We start from the raw sequence: 11,902 nt of genomic DNA on the forward strand, positions 1-11,902 counted from the left end.
AAAGAAGTGGGTAATTCTTTACGTAACAACCACTCTCTTTGTGTTTTATTGACTTCGGAAGTTTCATTTCATTTTAATTCCATTGAATTCCAAGATCAACTTGATCAAGACATTTACATCACATGGAGCTTAACAAAGAAAGAGATAGTCAAGGTTTTCCCAGAACTACCTTGACCAAGAGTACATGAAAAGTCAATTTACTAGCCTTGAGGGGTACCTATAGCATTTTTTTCCGAAACCGGAGATATCCGGCAGATAGGACACGTTGAATTCAAAAGAAGCCAAACATCAATACAATCAACGTGGAAACAGTGATTACATGCAGGCATTGTCTTCAGTGTCTCGTTTGGTTGATACTCTGACAAACATATCGAACAAATATTATTGTCTGGATTGGGCAATCGTCCACTCTCACGAACAACTATCGTGGGTAAGGATTTTACTGCTGGACCATCTAAACCGGTGGATATGGAAACTAATTCTGATGAGCTGGACCAGCTGGTTGCTGCAATACCACGCCCAGAGAAAAAGCCTTTACTTTTTAAAATAATGTAGCACAAATAAGTGGCTATTGCGGTCGGTATTAGGATTCCCATGACGATAAGAAATATGTTACCACCTGCAATTCAAAGTTAGTTATCAGAAAATTTTGTCCAATCTTTTATATTCATAAACTAAAAATAATTAAAAATAGTACAAGGAATGATGGATGCTAACCACGCCTCGGAACATCAGGGTCTCTGAAGGATGGAAAGTTTGACCTTTCATTACAGCCATTTCGTTTGCAGTATGGTGCTTGCTTCCAAGGCCATGTGAGATGAAGAACATTTGTATATGCAAACCAAGGATGTTCATACACATCCTTACCGGATTCAACTGGAACTTGTACAGTAACAATTAACGTGCAATTTGCGTGAGGCCATGAACTACTGGAACTTGTTGTATTAGCTGTAGCAAATACTTGGTGTGTGGAGTTACTAAGGCAACTTATATCCTTCGCAAGTTCGTTAGTTTCCGACTGGCAGCTAAAGAACGAATAATTCTTATACTCAATACCAATGAAAGGGGTACCAGAAAGATTCACCTGTTTCAGAAAACGCCTAGCAAGACAGTTATCCGGATCTACAAGTTGTATCTCATTATGAGTATTGCCATAGTTGATACCTTGGACGAAGAAAGGTTCAGAAAATGGCAGTTCTAAAACTGTCCTACTCATATTATTACAGGTAAGATCAAAACCTCGATAACCACATGGTTCGCTTTGACGCCCTTTAATTCTGAAGGGATATAAGATACTAGGGTCAAATTTGCTACACCGATTATTTGAACAATTTTCGACACTCGCAATTATGAAACATGGAAAACAAAAGAAACAGAATAAAAAGAAAGGAAATATGATTATTGAAGCACCCATTTAGTAAGTTCGGTAGTAAATACAGGTACAATATTTTCTTGCTTTCTTCACGGTTGAATTGTAAAGTATTAGCATTTGATTCTGACCTAACAGTTACCATTATATCAAGCAAGTACAGATCCATACTTTGAAGTCTTCAAAATGAATTTTTCTTCTACCATGTCTGACTATGTCAACCTGATGAGAGGTAGCAGTGCACTAAAGGGAAGGGAGAATTACTGTAGACACGGCCCGTATGCCACACATTAAAGGGACAGGAGATTATGAGTTACTGTGATACGTCACCATCGGATTACTTCCTCTCTAGCTTGGCCTCCTATTTATAGTTAATTTTTTGTTTTTCCTCGATTTGGTTTCATTTTTCTTAGAGGAAAGATCAATAAATTTCTGTTTCTTAAAGAGACCCCAATATGTAGAACAAACCATTTCAACAAACAACGGCAATTGGAACCATGCAAAGAGGGCCAATGGACAACAACCAAACACGGTTATTTGAATTAAGGCCTGCGCAAATCTGCTTCCAACTACTATAAGCAGTGATGCACCAAAAGCTGCCAATATAGCCACCATAGATATAAAGAGAGTTGCAAGACCGAATATTAGAGATTTTAGAAAGTCAATCTCTGCATATCTCGAAGTACATATTGCTAAGAACATGAGCACCGATGTGATCGAAGAGAACAGAGCTATGGCGTCTGACACCGCAAACACAATAAATGAAGACTTTCCTTAAAATATTGGGGTGCCGTTCAAAGCGTTGTTACTATCACTGATGTTACCTCCTGGAACGGTAAAAGCAGCAGCAAATGCTACACTTGCAATTAAGGCGCCAACTATCATGCACGAACCAGACGTATCTTTTAACCAATCTTGGCCTTCCTTCACCAACTCCTTGTGTGCCTCGGTAAATATGAACTGAACTGTATCTCCTTTTTTATTTCTAGTGTACCGATCACTTTCCCGTGCTATACTTTCTATCCCCTGCATGATATGAAATTACACTTACCTTATAAAAAAAGCATATTTGCAGAGAGTTAATTAATTAGAAAAAACTGTTTCTTGTTATAGATCGAATGAAATCATCGCTCTTACCTTATACCATTGCATTTCTCGTTGCATTTGGAGCGCTGCACCTGAGACTAGACTGAGTTGAGCTAAAGGCGCTAGCTTGGAAGCGTAATGCAAAATAGTATTGTTGTCTCCATCTCTTCTGGAAACTAGATCAATCTTGTCTCCATGTCTGTCAGCGGTTTTACATATGAAATTCACTATCATTTCTTTCCGTTCTGTAATAGCCATTTCTATCATGGTTTCTACTGGTATTTTGTGAAAATATAGAGTCTTCTTCTTCTTGAGACATTCCGATACAAACTCTACGATCCCATGCTTTATAGCTATCTTCATGATGTTTGGATTATCCCTCAAAAACCTCAATATTGTAGTTGACTTACAGATCTCTGCTATCATTTGTTTAATCAGTGCCTTTGCTTGTTGGTGCACCCGCTTTTGTTTATATAGATGTTCGATGCCAATCGCTAAATTAAGAGTCAAACGAAGCTGCCATCAATATAAAACCCTTGACATTTAAGGTCTAAGTAAAATCAAAATGTCCCGTGGTCTTCGATCTTTGATTAATCAAGCACTTACAAAAGTTAAAGTCGAAAGTAATATCACAAGGAAAATACCGCGTGTTAAGTAGGGTATAATGAGTCCTCTATAAGTAGTTGATGAGGGGAGTTTTGAGCTTTCTTTCATTTTGTTGGAATCTAAGTTTTCTGGCGCAGGGTTCTCTTCGTCTCTAATGGTGCATTCGGCTGGTTCCATCGATTGGATACATGTAGTTTTCATATCCACTTGAATTACTGCATATTTACAGTTAGATTAATTTTATATACGAGCAAATGTATTTGGATGAATAACCGATGAAGGTAAAAAAAATAAATAAATTAACATTACACGGATAGATGAGGTTCTGCCACCATGTAAGGTTAGTGCCACTTTTAAATGCAAAGGGTCTTCGAACCATCACCTCCAATCCGCACATATCTTTGATTTTGTCATTGCCAGTTCGGGAAACTTCAGTACAAGGCAGAGGGCTATATCTAAACTCAAAAACGAATCAAAAGCATTAACTCGGTATATATATGAGCTATATGTATGTGTGGAATATGTACACGATAGATGGGAAGATATAATAGTCTGAAAACTCACCATAGAAATTGGCCTCAAGTAGTTCGCATAAAGTAGAAGAACCATCCTCTCCCGAGAATGGACTTGGGTTTACCACGTCTTTAGTTACAGAGTAAAGATATTCAACTACCTCCTTCTGGTAAATTGAAACATTTTGAAGAGCTATATCTAGTGGTGTAAATCCTCGGTTATCACGTAGCAGAGGCAACGTGGGATTCTTATTTACCAATAATACAATAGCTTCGAAATTTCCATACTGAGCAGCATAACGAAGTGCTGCGAAATCATATACCCCAGCTTTATATTCGAGCAATTCTGGTGACATGAGATTTACAATCTCCTCAATAAGCTTTCTGTTGAGATTATAGTCCCACATTGTTGGGCATTCTAAGATCATGTGATTTATAATCTCTTAGGGCCTCTCCACTCATTGCCAATTGGTTTTGAGTTGGATGTCCGTATTCTAACATGGTATCAGAGCAGGCTATTTGTGAAGAGTCTTTGACCGCGTCTTTATTCCGCGTCACCCGATTTAATTGTCCACGTGTTAGATCCAATGAGTGTTGAGATTATTAGTCCCACATTATTTGTTGGGCATTCTAAGATCCTGTAATTTATAATCTCTTAGGGCCTCTTGGTGGAGTATTCATGGGATGAAAATATGCTTGGATATTTTCATTATTATTTAATATATTTTAATTATCTAGAAAGATATATTGTAATTAATTAAGATGTTTTCATTTATTAATAATATTTTAGAAATATAATTGTTCATTTAGGGATTTTATATATTAGTTTAGAAATCTCGTATTTTAAGGAATAAGTATTTTGATTATTTGTCTGGAAGTTATCTATATAAAGAGCTCCATGTTTTCATATTAGAGGAGAAGATTTTTGATTAATAAAAAAGTAGTATTTTCCTTGAGAGTGGTATCTCGGAAACACGTTGTTTTGGATTTAATTCTATTCAACGCTTCCGCCCTGCATCAGTTGGTTCAGAGACAGGCAACGCTCCTGCATCATGTTTCGAGGAAGAAATTATAATGTTGTTCGAAGAACCGCTCTCAACGATGAGAAAGAGCAAGCAGTAATAGATGATCTAGAACGGAAGGTTAAGGCGCTCACCCTCCAATTGGCTGAAATGCATCATCAGCAAGAGCCCCATCATGGTCCTAGCCTACAGCGAGTGGAGGAAGTGACCGGTGATGAACAAAAAAACTTCCTTGGCGACAAGGAAGAAGGATTTCAAGGAGTTGCACATGATCCACGAGATTCGTTGGAGTCCAGATTAAAGCTTGAAATCCCAAGGTTTGATGGAATTTTTTCTTTTTCTGTGGTTGAGAAAAATAATGTTGCCGTGGATTGGAATCTACCACCAATTTATGATATTTATCCTGATGATGAGATCATATTATGTTCTAGTTATGTTGATTCATACTCTCTAAAAGCAGTATGTAGTCAGGTGGATCAACGACATCAACTTCACATTTTCAAAGCGCAAATATTTTTGATTAATTGAAAAGTAGTATTTTCCTTGAGAGTGGTATCTCGGAAATATGTGGTTTTAGATTTTAATTTTATTCAACGCTTCCGCCCTGCATCACCTCTCCACTCATTACCAATTGATTTTGAGTTGGATGTCCGTATTCTAACAGCTTCATCCCTCTCTTATCAAATATAGCTACATGTAATACTGTATGTGACCAACGTGTTACTCCTTGTTTAACAGCTTCAGGATTGTTTTTAAGAAACTGGATCGTCTTTTTGCAGTCGCCATCATGCAGTAAGTCATTTCTATCCGGGTCATATTTCGCTTTGCGAAATACTCCATCTTCTTAACACCACTCACAAACCAAAAACCGATTAATTATTAACTTAGTTAAAAAGACATCAAAATTCTTTATATGATCATTTGATGAAAAGACTTCGGTAATTATGCGCATAGCTTACCGACTTTTGATGGCTGATCTTCTTCCCCATCACCATCAGATTCCTTTGTGATCTCTTTGGAATCATCACTAATATTTTTGACTGCAGCTGCTTCAACATGAGACATATTTAGAAACTTAAACTCGACCATAATTTGAAAACGTTAGCATGCCAAACAAATGATGCATTTGACATTAAATATGATCTTTGCATTTTCCCATCAGTAATTTGACAAATTTTGAGATATATAACTCTTTAATATATTTAGGTTTATTTTCCAAACTAAGGATTACGGAATCACGGAACGAATGATAAACTATACCTTTTTGTTTATTGCTCGCTGTGTCAATGCTTCTTAATACCTCTAGCGTTTGATTTTGAATATTCGCTTGAGTTTCTGCTTGTTTAGCTTGAGATTGAATGAGTACTTTAAGTAACTCTTTAATCTCTTTCATTTCTTCGTTTGTTCGATTATCACCTATTTCTTTAGCACGCATTGTGATGGAAGAGGTTTTTGAGATGGGGACACAGTGAATAAGTTTTGAAGACAAAAGAGAGGATATCAAGAGACTATATATATCTTTTTTTTTTTTTTTTATAAGTAGAGACTATATATATCAGGTGTTCAAATAGTAACACTGAATTTATATTCTTTTTTCAATCATTGATATCATCATCCAAAAATTTTACCGTTATACTATTGAGACATCCGTTGAATTTATTTTTATTCTCAACAGATACTTTAGTAATTACTATTGAGACATCCGTTGAATTTATTTTTATTCTCAACAGATACTTTAGTAATTACTACTACGTCAGGTATGTGTATTGATATTTTACCTGCGTGAAACACTATACGGAGTATCTTCTAATGGTTGATGCCGTCTTAATCCATGCATATTACCATTAATGTCAAGTTTAATGATAAATAAAAAAGAAAAAACATTTGCGAGAGAATGGAGTGAGTATCAAGTCAAGTGTGCAGAGAATATTTGATCTTGTCACTCCTTTTCTTTATTAATTCTTTTCTTCTTTGGAGAGGATGCTTGAAAAACAAGTACTTTCATAAAACGAAAATGGGTCACTTGCCCAAATATTTTTATAACATGGTTTTAATGAACGAGTAAAAATTAGTATCTGGATGAAACTGGATACATCTTGATGTAAATTAAGAATAAGAAAATATATCTGAAAATGGGTGGGATGAAACTGTTTACATCCTGGTTATTTTAATATTCTCATCCATTTAAACAGTATCAAATTTTACATGTTTTTTTCACCCAGAAATTATTGATTTTGATCTTTTTAACCAATTTTGTGTTTCATAAATTGATACAAACATATTGAATATATTTTGAATTCAACTATGAGCAAACTACAATGTAAAACTGTAGATGTCCATGAATTTGAAACTTAACAAAGAAAGAGACAGTCAAGGTGGTCCCAGAACTACCTTGACCAAAAATACATGAAAAGTCAATCTACAAGCTTTGAGAGGTAGCTATATACAGCAGTTTTTGTGAAACGGGAGATATCCGGCAGATAGGACATGTTGCATTCGAAAGAAGCCAAACATCAATACAACCAGCGTGGAAGCAGTGATTACATGTCGGCATTGTCTTCAGTGTCTCTTTTGGTTGATAGTCTGACAGACATATGGAACAAATATTGTGGTTCGGATTGGGCAATCGTCCGCTCTCACCAACAACTATCGTGGGTAAAGATTGTACTGCAGAACCATCTAAACCGGTGGCAATAGTGACTAATTCTGATGAGCTGGACCAGCTGGTTGCTTCATTACCACGACTAGAGAAAAAGCCTTTACTTTTTAAAATAATGTAGCACAAATAAGTGGCTATTCCGGTCGGTATTAGGATGCTCATGACGATAAGAAATATGTTACCACCTGCAATACAAAGTTAGTTGTCAGAAAATTTTGTCTAATTTTTTTTCAAAATAATTCAAAACAGTGTAAGGAATGAAGGATGCTAACCACGCCTGGGAACATCAGGGTCTCTGAAGGATGGAAAGTTCGACCTTTCATTACAGCCGTTTCGTTTGCAGTATGGTGCTTGCTTCCAAGGCCATGTGAGATGAAGAACAATTGTATATGCAAGCCAAGGATGTCCATACACATCCATACCGGATTCAACTGGAACTGGTACAGTAGCAACTAACGTGCAATTTGCATGAGGCCATGAACTACTGGAACTTGTTGTATTAGCTGTAGCAAATACTTGGTGTGTGGAGTTACTAAGGCAACTTATGTGTTTCGTGGGGTCGTAAGTAACTGATGGGCAGCTAAAGAATGAATAATTATGATATTCAATACCGATGAAAGGGGTACCAGAAAGATTCAGCAGGTTCAGAAAACGTCTAGCAAGACAATTATCTGGATCTACAAGTTGTATCTCATTATGAGTACTACCGTAGTTAATTCCCTCGACCAAGAATGGTTCAGAAAATGGCAGCTCTAGAACTGTTCTACTCATATTATTGCAAATGAGATCAAAACCTGGATAACCACATCGTTCGCCTTGACGACCTTTTATTCTGAAAGGATATGAAATACTAGGCTCAAGTTTGCTACACCGATTATTTGCACAATTTTGTACACTCGCAATTATGAAAGGTGGAAAACAAAGAAAATAGAAGAAGAAGAAGAAAGGAAGTACGATTATTGATGAAGAACCCATTTAGTAAATTGGTAGTAAATACAGGTACAATATTTTCTTGCTTTCCCACCTTAGTTGTACAGAAACTTCAATATTATTTTTTCTTATATATCTAATTCAGGAAAGCTTCACGAGATTTAGAGTCAAATGCTGGTCTTTGATTTCTTCACAGTTGAATTGTAATTATGAGCATTTGATTGTGACCTTACGGTTACATGCAGTTATATCAAGCAAGTACATATCCAGACTTTGAAGTCTTCAAAATGGAAAAAATTTCTTCTTCCATGTCTGACTGACTATGTCAACCTGATGAGAGGTTGCAGTCTTTTAAAGGGACAGGAGAATTACTGCAGACACGAAAGATTAATATTCATATGAGTAACTTACTTGGAGTTACTGTGATACAATACGAAAAGATTACATGCTCTCTAGCTTGGTTCGTTGTGGCGCGCTTCCTTCTTTTTAATTTTTCTTTTTCTTTTTCTTCGATTTCTTTTCATTTTTTTTAGAGAAATATGCATGTTTCTTAAAGAGACTACCCCAATATGTGGACAGTGGAGCTATTTCAACAAATAATGGGAGTTGCAATCATGCAAAAAGGCCCAATGGACAACAACCAAACAAGGTTATTGGAATTAAGGCCTGTGAAAATCTGCTTCCAACGACTATAAGCAGTGATGTGGCGAAAGCTACCAATATGGCCACCATAGATATAAAGAGAGTTGCAAGGCCGAATATCAATTTTTGTGGTAGAGACTTTAGAAAATCTTCTTCAGCAAATCTCGACGTATGTATTGCTAAGAACATGAGCACGGATGTGATCGAAGAAAATAGAGCTAAGGCATCTGACACTGCAAACACAATGAATGAGGATTGTCCCAAAAAAATTGGGGTGCCGTTCATAGCGTTATTACAATCACTGATGTTACCTCCTGGGACAGTGAAAGCAGCTGCAAATGCTACGGTTGCAATTAAGGCACCAACTATCATGCACGATCAGATGTATCTTTTAACCAATCTTGTCCTTGATTCACCAACTCCTTGTGTGCCTCAGTAAATATGAATTGGGCTGTATCTCCTTTTTTGTTTCTCGTGAATCTATCACTTTCCCCTAATATACTTTATATCCCCTGCATGATATGAAATTACGTACAAATATGGTGAAGTAACAATTTAGACGACTATTGAAATGAATATCGATGAAAAAGATTGAAGACAGTTAGGTGACAACAATACTTATTATTTTGGATGAGAATTGAAATTATCACCCTTACCTTAAACCATTGAACTTCTCGTTGCATTTGGAGTACTGCACCTGAGACCAAACTGAGTTGAGCGAAAGGTGCTAACTTGGCACCATAAAATGCAATATTGTATTATTGTGTTCATCTGCTCTAGAAACAAGATCAATCTTCATTCCAAGTTCGTCACTGGTTTCACATATGAGATTCACTATCATTTCTTTCCGTTTTGTGATAGCAATTTCTATCATGGTTTCTCCATAGGTCCTATAAAAAATTAGCTTTTTATACATCTCTAGACACTCCACAACAAACTCTATGATCCCATGCTTTATAGCTGTCTTCATAATGTTCGGATTGTTGAACAAAAACCTTGATAATTCATCTGACTTACAGATTTCCACTAAGATTTGTTTAATCAATGCAATTGCTTGTTGGTTGATACGTTTTGATCTCTATCCCTTGGTATCTATTACTGTAAAGGCGGAATTCAGAATAATAATCGACGAGAAACTTTAGAAAACGGAACACAAGTAGTGATTCGAAAAAATTTATCTTCTCTAGATTATGAACAAGAAAACGATTTATAATTCTCTCTTTCTTACGCTCACAATATTTATAAACAGTAGTTAACCCTAAACTGTTTGCTAAGCTTGCTTTTACAATAAATAATTGTCTCACAAACTTCTCTAGGTTTTCTGTCCTAGTATCTGTGTGTCCTTAGCTATTAGCCAAAACCCTTTAGTTATAGCCTTCTCAGATTGTTGTAATACTAGTATCCATCTTGTAAACAGACTTAAGTCTTGATAATCAATGAAGAGTTTAATGATGATTACCTAATATTGATTATAGTTATAGTGGAATGTGGTTGTGAGGAAACTTGCAATTACATTTTTGGCGCCAGAAACAGTTTTGGGTGATAAATCCTGTTAGAAAGTTTACAAAATCTTGAAAAAGAAGATAGATCTGAAGATTTAAGAAAAATTAAGAAAGAACAATAAAGAATCTATGGAAAAAGCAGGAATCGTAACAATACAAAGAAGAGGTAGAGATATGCAGTGTAATTATATAACCAAAGAATCAACCTCTGATGCGGATTTTCAATCGGGAATAACTGGAAGGATTCATAAGCGAAATCACGAAGGAAAGAAGGTGGAAACGGTAGAAAAGGAGTCTCCATTAAAAGAATGTGAAAAAGTGGAGATTACATTTGAAGCAGATGAAATTCCAGAAGAAAATCTAAACCAAATAAATCCATTGGTAATCACAGTTACAGCTGAACGAGGAAAAAATATAGCGATAAAAAAAAAATCATAGGAATGGATGTCAATAGAACAGTGATAGATACAGGAAGCGGGGTTGATATCTTATTTTTTCGCACATTCAAAGCAATGGGATACGAAGATGCAGAGATGACACATCCAACTTATAATATATATGGGTTCGATAAAGCAGTCACAAAACCAAAAGGGGAAATTGTGATGCGAATATTACTGGGAGAAATAGAAACAAAGATAACACTATGTGTGATTGATATAGAATCACCGTACAACATGTTATTGGGAAGGCCATGGGTGCATGCGATAAAGGTTGTAGCATCAGATTCCCAATTCCAAGTGGTATAGGTGAAACTAAAGGAGATGTTATGAGTGCGAAGATTTGCAACCGCACAGATGTACGAAATTATGAAGGAAGAGCAAAAAAGCGAAAAGAACGATGGAGAATATCAAAAGAACTAAAAAAGGAGGATGAGCTTCGGACATATATGATCTGAGCGAAGGACGGAAAAGGAATACTAAGTGAAGTACCAGTGAAGGATGGTGAACAGATTAAAGAAATTAAAGGACCAACACCAATGGGAGAACCAAAAGAAAACTTTACTGGAGTTGAACCAACGAAAGAGATAAACGTTGGATCCGAATTCAAGTCAAAGATGTTAAGAATAGGAACTAAAATGGACAAAGAAAAAGAAGAAAAAACGATAAATATCTTGGGAGAATATAACGATATCTTCGCATGGAGTATGGAAGAAATTCCAGGAATAGATCCGTCTGTCGCATGCCATAAATTGGACATTAATAAGAATGTAAAGCCGTTCAAGCAAAGAATATAGAATATTGCAATTGATTATCATCCACAAATAGAAGCGGAGTTGCAGAAGATGTTGGATGCAGGAATTATAAGGCCAGCAAAATATCCAGAATGGATAGCTAACACGGTAGTCGTACCAAAAAAGAATAAGGGGATAAGGATCTTCATAGACTTCACCGATTTAAATAAAGCGTGTCCTAAAAACAATTTTCCTTTACCAGATATCCCCCAAATGGTAGAATCGGCATTGGGAAATGGTAGAGTCTCGATGCTGGATGGGTATAAAGGCTATAATCAAATCCCTTTGGCTGAAGAAGATCAAGAACATACTTCTTTCTTCGCACCAAGAGGTTTATACTGCT

The 11,902-nt window shown here is 36.2% G+C and overlaps 3 protein-coding genes across 3 annotated transcripts; all 3 read right to left on the reverse strand.

Annotated features, from left to right (window-relative positions):
* Window positions 1-200: 200 nt before the first annotated feature.
* Window positions 201-1,429, reverse strand: LOC113339522 (putative RING-H2 finger protein ATL21A). Its single transcript, XM_026584775.1, has 2 exons — window positions 718-1,429; window positions 201-619 (listed from the first exon to the last, which is right to left on the reverse strand). The coding sequence occupies exons 1-2, from the start codon at window positions 1,412-1,414 to the stop codon at window positions 201-203; spliced, it is 1,116 nt and encodes a 371-aa protein (XP_026440560.1). The 5' UTR covers window positions 1,415-1,429.
* A 714-nt stretch (window positions 1,430-2,143) lies between these two features.
* Window positions 2,144-3,980, reverse strand: LOC113339523. The gene is made up of 5 exons (XM_026584776.1): window positions 3,626-3,980; window positions 3,371-3,490; window positions 3,100-3,276; window positions 2,507-2,949; window positions 2,144-2,395 (listed from the first exon to the last, which is right to left on the reverse strand). Exons 1-5 carry the CDS (start codon window positions 3,978-3,980, stop codon window positions 2,144-2,146), a joined length of 1,347 nt encoding a protein of 448 aa, XP_026440561.1.
* Window positions 3,981-7,521: 3,541 nt separating this feature from the next.
* Window positions 7,522-11,021, reverse strand: LOC113339524 (putative RING-H2 finger protein ATL21A). The gene is made up of 2 exons (XM_026584777.1): window positions 10,909-11,021; window positions 7,522-8,200 (listed from the first exon to the last, which is right to left on the reverse strand). Exons 1-2 carry the CDS (start codon window positions 11,019-11,021, stop codon window positions 7,522-7,524), a joined length of 792 nt encoding a protein of 263 aa, XP_026440562.1.
* Between the last annotated feature and the right edge of the window lie 881 nt (window positions 11,022-11,902).

Source organism: Papaver somniferum, unplaced genomic scaffold, assembly GCF_003573695.1.
Source record: "Papaver somniferum cultivar HN1 unplaced genomic scaffold, ASM357369v1 unplaced-scaffold_21, whole genome shotgun sequence".
NCBI lineage: Eukaryota > Viridiplantae > Streptophyta > Magnoliopsida > Ranunculales > Papaveraceae > Papaver > Papaver somniferum.

What these genes read in the sequence shown, in the direction of transcription:
- LOC113339523 (XM_026584776.1), bottom strand. Translation starts at nt 3,980, where the DNA reads ATGTGGGACTATAATCTCAACAGAAAGCTTATTGAGGAGATTGTAAAT. An exon ending in TATACCCTACTTAACACGCG is followed by an intron (nt 2,950 to 3,099) that starts GTATTTTCCTTG and finishes CTCTTAATTTAG; the next exon opens with CGATTGGCATCGAACATCTA. An exon ending in GAGAAATGCAATGGTATAAG is followed by an intron (nt 2,396 to 2,506) that starts GTAAGAGCGATG and finishes CATATCATGCAG; the next exon opens with GGGATAGAAAGTATAGCACG.
- LOC113339524 (XM_026584777.1), bottom strand. Translation starts at nt 11,021, where the DNA reads ATGGCCTTCCCAATAACATGTTGTACGGTGATTCTATATCAATCACAC. An exon ending in CAATTTCCCCTTTTGGTTTT is followed by an intron (nt 8,201 to 10,908) that starts GTGACTGCTTTA and finishes AATCGTACTTCC; the next exon opens with TTTCTTCTTCTTCTTCTATT.
- LOC113339522 (XM_026584775.1), bottom strand. Translation starts at nt 1,414, where the DNA reads ATGGGTGCTTCAATAATCATATTTCCTTTCTTTTTATTCTGTTTCTTT. An exon ending in CCCTGATGTTCCGAGGCGTG is followed by an intron (nt 620 to 717) that starts GTTAGCATCCAT and finishes TTTGAATTGCAG; the next exon opens with GTGGTAACATATTTCTTATC.